Source organism: Eumetopias jubatus, unplaced genomic scaffold (assembly GCF_037043125.1).
Source record: "Eumetopias jubatus isolate StellerSeaLion01/CBP00866 unplaced genomic scaffold, mEumJub1_p1.0 scaffold_4, whole genome shotgun sequence".
In the NCBI taxonomy this organism is placed as follows: domain Eukaryota; kingdom Metazoa; phylum Chordata; class Mammalia; order Carnivora; family Otariidae; genus Eumetopias; species Eumetopias jubatus.
Genome location: NW_028274810.1, coordinates 124,629,558 through 124,641,589, shown reverse-complemented (window position 1 = coordinate 124,641,589; position 12,032 = coordinate 124,629,558). Strand labels below are relative to the sequence as shown.

Genomic DNA, 12,032 nt, shown 5'->3' with positions numbered 1-12,032 from the left:
AGAGAGAAAATGTACATAAAAGGGTCTTATAAAGTGCCAAATGTACTTATTACCATGTCTTGTCCCCTGCACAGGCACTAAAACTTCTGCTGTGTTTAGTGGTTAGCCCTTCTAGGGCTAAAACTTAACAAAGGTGGAGTCTGAAGAGATCTCAGAACAAAAGACTGGAGAAAGAAGGCTAACCACCAAACACTTATCTCACTGAATGACCGGGGAGCCCGCCCAGCAACTTTGCTTCTCACTCTCTCTGTAGCCCTAAACTCTGATGGTTGGGTAGGTGGCAGTCACTACTACCTGCGCCCAAGAAGACAGCCATGATCTTAAGTAATATTCTTGCCCAGTTTCCCCCTCTACCCTGTCGGGAGAGGCCTAAAGCTAAGCATATTCTTTAATCAACAGATGAATGCTCACCTCTTTAGTACTTCCTTTGTGAACATAGATCCATTTTTCTTGGTGGAAATCTACAGAGGCAAAAAATAAATAAATAAATAAATAGATAAATAAATAAATAAATAAAACCCAAAACCCCCCCACAGCTTTAAAATTTGCAACATGCTCCAAATTTTAAACTTGTTTCTTTTTTATGTATTCCAAAGTGTCGAACGTTTTGACAAAAAAGATGAAGACTCTACTAACAATCTAAGAGATGCAAACGCCTGACATCTGCAGTGCCTACATACTGGTGTTATAGCTCGCTTGGTCTGAAGCACTCCAAATCTTTGATTATCAGACTTAGTAGACCAAAGCTCCAAATTGAAAAAAAACCAAAAACCAAAAAAACCAAATGCCCAAGGACAAGTTTGTTTTGAATGCCAAGCCTACAACTTATACAAGGCCATAAAAAGTAGAAATAAAGCAGGTAATATGAGGAAATCATCTTGTACAGGTGGATTAAACTAAAGATCTGTAATTCCCGCTTACTAATAGAACTTTATACTCTTACATATGGCATCTAGAAATGTAATGGTATTTATACAAGGAAAGAGGGAGAAACAGATCTATTTCCAAAGCCTCAAAGCCCAAAGCCAAATAAAAACACATGCTGGAACTGATTCAGCTGACCATATCACTGGATAATAACTAAATTAACTATGTCAGATATAAGTGACAAGCAGGAGAAAAACACCCCAACTACCAACTGACTTATAAACAAGACTATAAAGTACACATTAATCTTGCTTGTAAAATGCACAGCCAGTTTGAGTGCAAAGATCCCAGTAACCGCTGTCAACGACACAGTCAGCATTAAAGCAGATGTCTCACGTTCGGGGTCTGGTACCCCCTCCCCCCGCCCCCGACCAAGAACCCATCCTAAGGATCTTCAAACAGCTTTCTTCCAAGTTCAGAACAAATGGCTTACACTGAGTTTTGGTTTTGCTATTCAGCATGTCCTTCTTTCTCTTCTTGGCTGCCACATCATAGTTCAGGCTGTTGAAAAGATTCTCCTTGTTGTAGACTTCCTTGTTGCAGTAACTAGGACCAAACAACAGAACAGGGGATGAGCCGTGACAGCTACACTTCAGTAAGAGCTGTTTCTATAAATAACTGACTGGGTTATAAAACACAAACATACATCTTCCCAAACACAACAGTAAACCCCCCTGAAAAGAAGTCTGTTCAGGCACAGACCTTCCTCTTCGGGGATGAAATATTCTCACAGCTCTGTGGAAGGCAGGGATGGGGGCTTCTACTTCTTTTGAATTTCCAACAGTGCCTGCCATTGTGTTGGATACACAGCCCTGCACCCTTTTACTAAGGGCTATGCCGGGCACTACAGTATTACTTTAAGCAAAAATGATGACTGCAGTGGGGAGGGAGAGGGAAGATTACCGGTATCACTGTAGTCCACAATGCCTTCATTTTGTAAAAGCATCCACCCTAAGCTGCTTTCTAAAAAAACAAACAACAAAAAAAACCCCACAAAAAAACCCAGCTTTATGGAGATAGAATTCATATACCATACAATCCACCCATTTAAAGTGTACCCAAGCTGCTTTTAAAGAGTATGCTTCTATCATGCCTTTGAAACATGATCACATTTGCCAAAAATCGGACTTATACCCCCCATTTCTAGGAGATGTTTAGTGTACAGTGCTAATTGTTTGAGTTTCATGTAATTCCGTGACTAACACTAGGCATCATGCTGTGGGGTAAAGACCTTGGGTCCTAAATGAAACCAGCTGAATTCACAGTTCATAAATTTATAAGGGCTGAAAAGACAGAAGGGCCCTAATCACAGGTCACTGAAGGATGCACAGGTTCAACTTGGGTCAGGTGCATATTTCCGTCAGTAGGCTGAGTTCTAGGCTATTGCACCATGTAACTTTACAGTGAGTCTCTGAAGAGTTTCTGTTAGAAGGGATGATAGAGAAATATCAGGAATAGTGAGTAGCTTCCCCAAACCCCATGGATATGGATGAGCAAGGCAGGATTTATAATGCCCACTGGGAAAACATAAACTGGGGGCTTTTTCTTCTATCACCAATATATCGGAGTCCTTTAATTTTCTGAGTTCCTCTGCTGAATTTAAAATGGGATTTGCTTCAGATCTTCTGACATACATCTGTTGGGTAAAATGAGGCACACCTGCGCTTCTCCCTTCCATGGACATTATGTAAATAGTAAAAGAGAAAAGAGGGTTTAAAACAATTTCCAGTATCCTGTTGCTGCAATCACTCCTCAAGTAGCACTTCAATAAGTATCTTGCTACATAAACACACGTGGCATCACCAACAATATACTTGGTGTTTCTGGACCCATAGAGAGGAGCTTGATGGATAATCATTTGTTAATCTGCCCCAGGAAGGCCATTTACTGAGTTTCCTAATAACTACAGCCTTCTTTTCATTCGGGGGAAACAGGATATTTTTAGGTTTCACAGAGATTACTGCAGAAATACCCTCTCTTAGAGACAGTTTCTTAAGCAAGCCAAGGGTGAATGTTTGGGGCCAGGCTTTGTGACACACAGAAGCGGGTGCTTGTCTACCTGCATGACTAGAGCATACAGAAGCACTGAGCAACCAGTTACCTGCTCCCAGCTCAGCAGGAAAAGAGGGGCAGAACAAAGGGAGAGCTGAACTCTTGAGTCCTTAGAGCCACCAAGAAATTTCAATCAAAGTTGAGGGGAAGGGAAAAAGAGGGAAGGTCATTTGACTGGTCCATGATATACCAAAGCTGAGAACAGCTTTAGAAAGCAAAGTTAGAACGTTTTGTGTGTAAAGAGGCCACATTAAGGCTTATTTTTAAAGAAAACACACTCATGCACCATGAATGAAAACCAAGAGCCTAAATTCCACCTGTAGAGAACCATAAAATGAAGTGGTTTTATTCTCTTAATCACACATTTGAGATCTAGCAGAAAGTTTTCAGAGCCTGGGCCATAGACTGTGGCCATTCCCCAGAAATTTTAAGTATTTATAGTTTATCTTACTCTCTTCTAATTGAGAACATTACCCAAAGGAGTTTGAGCACCTGCCTTCCTTATAGAAATGACAATGATCTGCTTTAAGGCAAAGTGGCTCATTTCCAAAGTTAGTTTAAGAAGAATTTGACATCATTGATGATGCTCTCCCACTGTCGAATGTAGATAAAGCTTCAACCAAAGACAAACCCTGCACTTTTCTCTTGGTTATTAGGTTTTGGATTCCTGAGGTAGGGCCTGGAAGGAAGGGCTAGGAGATTTATTTGTGTTGCCTGCTTATAGGTTTTCTGTCAAGCAATAATTTTGAGAGTTCAATTATCTCCATTTCAAGGAAATGCAAAGCCAATGGAAAATTACAACTGAAAAAAAAATTTTTTTTTTAAAGATTTTATTTATTTGACAGACAAGCAGGGCGAGTGGGAGAGGGAGAAGCAGGCTTCCCGCCGAGCAGAGAGCCTGATGCGGGGCTTGATCCCAGGACCCTGGGATCATGACCTGAGCCAAAGGCAGACGCTTAAGGACTGAGCCACCCAGGCACCCCACAACTGAAAATTTTAACAAGAAAAGCCACCGCCATTTAGGAACCATGACTTTTTTTTTTTAAAGCAAAAACTATTTAAAGAGGCTACTTTCTTCATTAAATTCAATAATAGCCACTAAAGTTGCTATTTTGGGCGCCTGGGTGGCTCAGTCATTAAGCGTCTGCCTTTGGCTCAGGTCAGGATCCCAGGGTCCTGGGGTTGGCCCCGGCCCGCATCCGGCTCCCTGCTCAGCAGGAAGCCTGCTTCTCCCTCTCCCATTCCCCCTGCTTGTGTTCCCTCTCTCCTTGTCTCTCTGTCAAATAAATAAATAAAATCTTAAAAAAAAAAGTTGCTATTTTGTGGTCAGTTTTTACTAATCTTGATTTTTATAGGCACAGGCCTAGAATAAGAAAAAAATGACCTCTCCCAGCCCTATACTATCAACACACACATACCAAGATACTGAAAGACAACTTTAGAAAAGGTGGAAAGATTTCAAAATTAAGACCTTTTGGGCAAAGGAGATAAAAAGGGAGGGAAGGGAAAGAAAGAGGCCTATTTCTCATTTTGTTTGCATTAACAGGGCATTTAAGAAAGCTGCGACTGCCCCAAAGGGCTTAGTAGTAGAGTAAGGCCAGGGAGATTTCTATGCTAATTTGCTCCCATCCATACCCAAATGGTCAAACTCCCCTGGCTAGCACCCAGATTGTTTTGGTAAAACAAACAGCCTAATATATGAAGCTCATAGACCAGTGGCTTCCTGGCACACAGTAAGCACTCATAAAAATCTGAACTATTATTTTTGTCTCCTGCACTACTCATCCAGGGTACCAAGGTAAACTTCCTGCTTCCTGGTTCAGCCTTAACTATACTGGAAAGCAGCATTGGTGTTTTCAGCTGCAGGACTGTAGACTTGGAGAAGAGGGGCCTGAGGCTCACCATCGCTGAGATTACTCATCCTGGGGGTGGGTGAGGCGGGAGTCGGGGCGGGGGGAGGTTGTTGGTGAGAAGGGGCTCCGAGCTGGCATGGACTTAGTACCGTTCTGCTGTTGGAGGGGGATGGGGCTCGGAACATGGAGACAGTGGCCAGCAGAGTCCAGAGAAGGTGTGCTGTGCAGACATGCCGTGGTCAACACTAAACACTGTCCCCAGGTTGGGACACGCCAAAGGCACCCTTCATTCCCTACCCTTGTTCAGGCAGCTCACAGGATGGTACATGGAATTAGAGAAGTGTACTCTGCCTCTGTAGTTCTCTGTTTTATTACCCGTTCCTGTTCCTCCCCCTTTTGAAAGGGTCTGCCTTTTGTTTTCTCCTAACAGGAGAGGCATTCAGCTTCACCTGTGTAGGCAGGCATTCAGCCCAAACCTCACATCACCTAGAAACATCACCACGGCTAAAAACAGTGGGGATATTTGAGACTACAAACCTAGGTCTCAGAAGGCCAACTGCTTTTAAGTTGGCAGACTTCTCATGCTAAGTAGGGAAGAGATTGTTTACAATTGATGGAGGAAAAAAAAAATACTCCACAAACAGCCAGCTGCTTTGCTAGGAGCTACCAGATGATTCCTAAACTCTGACTCATCCAAGAGCCACAGGTGGTCCCTATATTGATCACCATTTGTTGTAACTATGGCAGTGCCACACCTCAGAAGGCAGGAAATGGGAGGAAAGAAAGGAGGCTCATGAAGGGGACAGAGGGGTGTGAAGCTACCTGATCCAGCCTAGGTTAAACTTCTGTGGTAAATTAAAACCATCTTCAGGTCTCCCATACTATGGCCAGAGAGGCACCACTATTTGCTCCTAAAGGGGAGTGAAACCAGCTTATCTCCTGGAGCAGATAGAGTGTGAATATTTATAGGAACTAGAGGCTCTGTATTCCTGCTGAGCCCAATGGTCTGCATCCTACTGAAGAGCATCCTACAATTTTATCTGGGTGAGCCGCTGCGACACCATTCAGCAGATAGATCATTGCTGCACCTCCCCAGAGAGAATCTGAACTGTTGTACAGAAATAAAGTACTGAACTAGCAGATCATCCTTAGGAACGAGTACGAAGGAAGGAACCTTCTAGTCTAGGGAGAATAATTCAGGCATAATTGGTAACTTGCATCCCTAAAAGGGAAGAGTCTAGTGACAGCCGTTGGTCTTTTTATTCTTACTATAAGTAAATGGTCTGATTTTCCATAAATGAGATTTCTTATTTGCTCCCCAAACTCCACTGGAACTGCCTCAAAGGATCTTTAACGTAAGAGTTATATATGCTCTTATCTCTCCTGACAGACCCCTAGGATTAAATGCTTTTTGGTTTTTTGTTTTTTCATTGGAAGACTAAAGGAGTTTTAACGCTTTACAAACCACAGACAGCCTGGGGGAGGGGGTGCTCTGGAGGTCAAGCTATCAAAATAACCATACTTGGATAGTATTCTTAAAATTGAGTGCCAGGGGCTCAGCCAAAAAAAAAAAAAAAAAAAAAATCACTGGTAAATCTCAGTAAGCGGGAACCCCATCCAGTTACAGAACTCATCACCGAAATCAATTTAAGGGCTCCGGGGCCAGTGGTTTCAACCAAAGGCTGTGAGAAAAGGCCCCCAAGGATGGCTGGGCTGCACTGATTCCCTCTGGACCTTCTTTCCTTCCTTTCTTCCTTTCAGATTTTATTTATCTGATAGAGACACAGCGAGAGAGGGAACACAAGCAGGGGGAGTGGGAGAGGGAGAAGCAAGCTTCCCGCGGAGCAGGGAGCCCGATGCGGGGCTCGATCCCAGGACCGCGGGATCATGACCTGAGCCAAAGGCAGACGCTCAACGACTGAGCCACCCAGGCGCCCTGGACCCACTTTCATTGCCCTTCTCACCTGTGCCAAATGGGGATCTGAAAGTCGACTGTTGAGATCCGGGACTGACAGATTCCAGACCACTTAACTTATTAGACAGCACTCCTGTGCTATGAACCAAGCGGAGCACCCGATCGAGCGGAACTCAGCTTTTCCACCAGGCTGACAGAGCTCAGGTGGGACCTTTCCTGAGCCAGGTGGGCTTTCTGCAGTCGATAGCCATCACTTGAAATTATTTCGGCCAGAAAACTGACCGAAAGCCCCCCCCCCCCCCCGAGGAAACAGGTGCTAACGCTTCGTCCTTTCAGAAGCAGAAAGCTTGTGGGTTCCATGCCCGCCCCCCTTCCCTCCTCCGCAGCTCTGCAGCCGCCGCAAGTCTTCACCCCGGTTCCTCAAGTCCGCCCCGCAAGCGCCGGTGCCCAGGGGACCATCTGGCCACCCCTTCCTGGTTACTCATCCTCCCTGCCCACTCTGCGGTCGCCTGCGCGTGGGAAGAGCCCGGAGGTGCTGGACCCAGGACCCATCGCGTCACCCGACTTGTGCCCACAGCCCTTGGGCGCTCCGAGCCCCGCCGCCCCAGCGGTGACAGGCGCGCAGCCCACTCGCCCGCGCCCCCGCACGGGCAAACTGCGCGCCTCGTGTCCTTAAGACAGGGGTCCCCTCAAGTTGTGTGCTTAAGTTTGAACGTTTGCGGGCAAGATCCACGGTTATCGTCAGATTCTCAGAGGGACCGGGGGTCTGTAGAGTTGTGCCCGCTCGGAGACGCTGACCTTGAACAACCAGAGAAACCAAATTCTCCGAATCCCGTGCTCTGGCGACCTCTGCAGAAACCCTGTCAACTCCCCACCCCACCCCCCGGCCCGGGGCTCCCCTCCTCACCCTGTTCCAGCCCTGCCTGCCCCCGATTCACCCGCCCGGCGCCCCCGAAACCAGCCCAGGTCTGTTTCGCGGGGCTGGAAGTTGGTGGCGGATCCACTCACCTGCTGAGGTCGCTCACGAAACTGCCGCTCTTCTCATCCAGGAAGCGCTTCCAGCCGTCGGCCGTCTTCACCCAGCTCTGCCCGGGGGACCGCCAGTCCTGTCCGAGGAATGGCATGGCACCGGGGAAGACGCGACGGACTCGACGGACTGACGGACCGGACCGGCTGGGCGGCCTCGGGGAAGTGCCGCCCGGGGCGGGTGCTCGGGCGCCGGAGCCGGCGACGGGGGGCGGCTGCGGAGCCCAGCGCCTGTGTTCGCAGAGGGCGCGGCGCTGGGGAGGGCCGCAGGGCGCGCGGGGCTGGCCGGACTGCTGCGCCGCCGTCGCGGCCGCACTATTTATCCCGGGCCGCAGGCTCCGGCCCTTTGTTGCCGGAAGAGCCGCCTGCTCTCAGCCCGGCCCCCCCCCCCCCCCCGCCCGAGCCCACGTGGCTTTGTTTATGGGCTCGGCTTGTTTTCCGAGGCGCTCGCGGCTCCCGCTCCTCCGGCTCTTGCACAACCACGCGCCGGTGGAAACTTGAAGCCGTGCTGCCAGGCCGGGGCTCCCGCCGCCCCTCCGCCCCCGCCCCCCCCCCCCCAGCGCCCGCTCCCCGCCCCCCCGGGCGCAGCTGCCGCCGCCGGGAGAGCGGGGCCCGGCGCTCGGGAAGACGCGCCCGGTCCTTCCGCCGCTCCCGGGCTGGCGAGGTGCGGGAAGGAGACCCGAGCGGCGTCTGGGTCACTCCTGGGCGGGGCTGGGGAGGAGGGATACACCCCCCCCCCCGCCGCCCCTAGCCCCTTGCTGTCACATCGAGTCCCGCAATCACAACGGCCCTTCGGGAACGGGGGGTGGGGGAGCACAGAGCGGCCGAGAGCAGGGCTGGGGGAGGGGACGGCAGCCTCCTGGCCTCTCTCGCCGCCTCAACCCGGCTCTGGGGCGGAAGAGGGCTACCCCTGCGAGGCGGCCGTGGGGAAGGGGGACAGCCCCCACCCCACCCCCGAACTGCCGTTAATGGGTCCGCTGCCAGGCCCGAGTCCGAGGGTGGCAAAGGAAGGAGAAGGACAGGGAGGCCGGGCGGCGTCTGATGCCTGCGGGGTGGGAGCAGACAGCAGGGACAGTCCCCCAACCTACTCTCGGCACCCTGAGCGCGCAGTGCCTACGTCTGGGACGCCCGGCTCCGCACAGCGCCGCCCCGAGCATGTTAGAGGCGCCTGAGCCTCGCTCCAGCGCCCGGGGCTGGGCTTTTGTTTTGAGGACCCGCTGTACCCTCCCCTCCTTCCCGCCGGGCGACATCCTCTGGGCTGTTAATTCTTCTCCGGGAAACAGCAGGCGGGGAGTTTTGTTTAGCTTTGGTGAGCGTTCCGGGAGAGGCCCTCCGCCCGACCGACGGGGACTAAAGGAAGTGCGGCGAGCAGGCCTGGCCCGGGCGCAGGTGCCGAGACCCTCACCAACTAGCTCCTTAACCTAATCGTCTTAAACTGGGGCGAGCGGCCCGGGGCGGGGGGCGGGGAGCTGCACGGTTTTCCAGAGGAGGGTACAGAGGGCCCCAGAGAAGAGTTAAGCCAGTGACTTCCCCAGTTTGGTAAGGCTGGCTTCTTCACAGTCCTTAGTACAATCTGAAACTACCCTGTTCAGTTTTACTCTTTATTTGTACAGTCCATCCCTCTCCATCCCTCTCTGCAGAATGTCAACTCCTTGAGAGCTGGTCGGTCTGGTTCAAGGGGCATCCCAGCACCTTGCCAGGCTAAAAGTTAGACCTTCAGTCACTATTTGAGTAGGTGAATGGGAGGCTGTGGGAGGTTGCTGGCATCAGGATAGCTGCTTGCCCTTCATGACTTCTAGCTGTGATGCTTCACAGTCTGATCTATTGGGCGATTAGACTGCACCAAGCAGTCGCTGCAAGTTAAAACTGCATGCTCAGGAATTAGTTTCAAACTCCATATTCCCTCCATATTCCTTTCTCGGCAGCCATCTACAAGTGTCTTCCGTTCCACAGACTTTGTGCAATCTTTAAGGCTTAGAGTAGGGCAAAATAATTGTGGGTGTGCCTTGGGAGGGTGCATGTTGGAGGGGGAAGGAGATGTTTTTAATAAAGTCTGTTTTCAAGTAGCCAGAGTTTTCTGATTCAGGTTTCCCACCATAAATAATTTATTAGTGTGGTAATAGTAAAAATAGCTTGTAAAAACACTGCAGAAGGTCCTACACAAATGATAAACACTACGATCATGCTAACAGATGGGACAATGCTGGGTCTGGCCTTTGTTGGAGAGAACTGAGTTCTGCAAGGGAGCATAATTAAGGGATGTGATTATTATAGATGTCTGTTAGTTACATGTCAATAAGCTACATCACTCTAGAAACCACAGAAGGCAGGAGATTTGAATTCTCATTCTGCTTGAGCATCATACTGCTGTCTGACCTGGATGAATGACTTAAATTCTGGAGGCTCAGTTTTTTGAGCTATCAAGAAAAAAAAAAAAAATAGAGCCTCTAACGTTTCCCTTTCAGGATTAGAGAGTGTTGTAAAGGGGATTATCAGTACTAGTTCTTTTCTCCTTCCCACGTGACCCATGGCTTCCTAGTGATATGTATTTATCTGGTTCTTTTTTTTTTTTTTTAAGATTTATTTATTTATTTATTTATTTGAGAGCACAGCAAGGGGAGGAGCAGAGAGGGAGAAGGAGACTCCTCTGCTGAGCAGGGAGCCCAACGTGGGGCTTTATCCCAGGACCCTGGGATCATGACTTGGGCTGAAGGCAGACACTTAACTGACTGAGCCACCCAGCTTCCCCTATACTTCTTTGATTCTTGATGTTGGACTTGGCCATGTGACTTGCTTTGGTCTGTGGGATGCTGGTGGATGTGATGTGAGCAGAGGATCTGGTGTGTGTGCTTGTGGGTTGGTCTTGTCCTCTTATGTTTCTGTGAATGCCATGGCAAGAATATGCCCTGGGTAGCCACTGCTCCAACCTTGGTCCCAGGATGGGACACATGGAGCAGACACCTCAGTAGCCCCACAGATATTTTAGCAAGAAACCAGTGTTTATTGTTGAATGCCACGGAGATGGTTGTGGTCTTTTGTTACACAGCCAGTAGCTACAAAGAGTTGAGTGGCTGAAAGTTTGTCAAAGTTTTTTGACTTCTAAAATTCAAGCATAAGTAGGAAATCACCTTTTTTTGGGTGGGGGATAAGAACTAAGGCGGTGCCTGAGTGGCTCAGTTGGTTAAGCGACTGCTTTTGGCTCAGGTCATCGTCCCGGGGTCCTGGGAGCGAGTCCTGCATTGGCTCCCCCTGCTCAGCGGGGAGCCTGCTTCTCCCTCTCCCTCTGCCTGCCACTCCCCCTGCTTGTGCTCTCTTTCTCTCTCTCTGTCAAATAAATAAATAAAATCTTAAAAAAAAAAAAGAACTAATCTCAGGAAGGCTCAGTGTTTGTCCCTAGTCCCTCAGCTCTATCCTCCTTCTCAAAAAAAAAAAAAAAAAGAAGCTTGTGGTTATCATATCTTAACCCAGCCTTCTTCTGAAGTGTCAGTGACTGCTTTAGATTTCCCTCACCACTAAAAATCTAACTTGACACTTCTTCAAACACAAGGTTTCTACTGGGAAGCCTTGGCATGCCGAGCCCCTCAGGATAAAGAATGTGCTAGGCCATGTCTTCTAGACAATTCCCTTCACATCAGATACTGACTTGACTTTGCCAAGTCTCTGTGAGTGGAGGCCTTATCACGACCGAGCATTGAGAACCACCAAGGCAAAGCTTCAGAATGAAGATATAGAGGCGAAGGATGCTCTGGGAATTTTGCAAGGCACAGGCTGGGGAGGACCAGCATGGCCTCATGGTTTGAGCAGGGCACACCATGTGAGCACCACGATGGTGAGTCCCTTTGCATGGACACTGAACCATTGCCTTTCCTGAACAGCTTCATGCAACAGATTACCTACGTTATACGCTGGGTATTTGATTTTTTATTTATTTATTTTATTTTATTTTTTAAAGATTTTTTATTTATTTTTTAACAGAGAGAGACACAGCGAGAGAGGGAACACAAGCAGGGAGAGTGGGAGAGAGAGAAGCAGGCTTCCCGCCGAGCAGGGAGCCCGATGTGGGGCTCGATCCCAGGACCCTGGGATCATGACCTGAGCCGAAGGCAGACGCTTAACGACTGAGCCACGCAGGCGCCCTTGATTATTATTATTATTTTTTTTAAATGTGTGTTCTCCCCTATGGGGCTTCGAACTCCTTGTGGATAGGGCTGTGTCTTAGTGCTTTAGTCACCATGGTGCCTGTTATGGCGCTTGCTACG

General features: G+C 49.0%; 1 protein-coding gene across 1 annotated transcript in view; it reads right to left on the bottom strand.

Moving 5' to 3' along the window:
* Positions 1 to 8,101, bottom strand: part of FBXO32 (F-box protein 32) — a 34,445-nt gene extending 26,344 nt beyond the window's left edge. Inside the window, exons 1-3 of the mRNA XM_028105637.2 lie at positions 7,756 to 8,101; positions 1,361 to 1,473; positions 412 to 461 (exon numbers count right to left, since the gene is read on the bottom strand). Of these exons, the coding sequence (XP_027961438.1) occupies positions 412 to 461; positions 1,361 to 1,473; positions 7,756 to 7,871 (279 nt within the window). The 5' untranslated portion in view covers positions 7,872 to 8,101. The remainder of the gene's footprint in view (positions 1 to 411; positions 462 to 1,360; positions 1,474 to 7,755) is intronic.
* Positions 8,102 to 12,032: the final 3,931 nt, after the last annotated feature.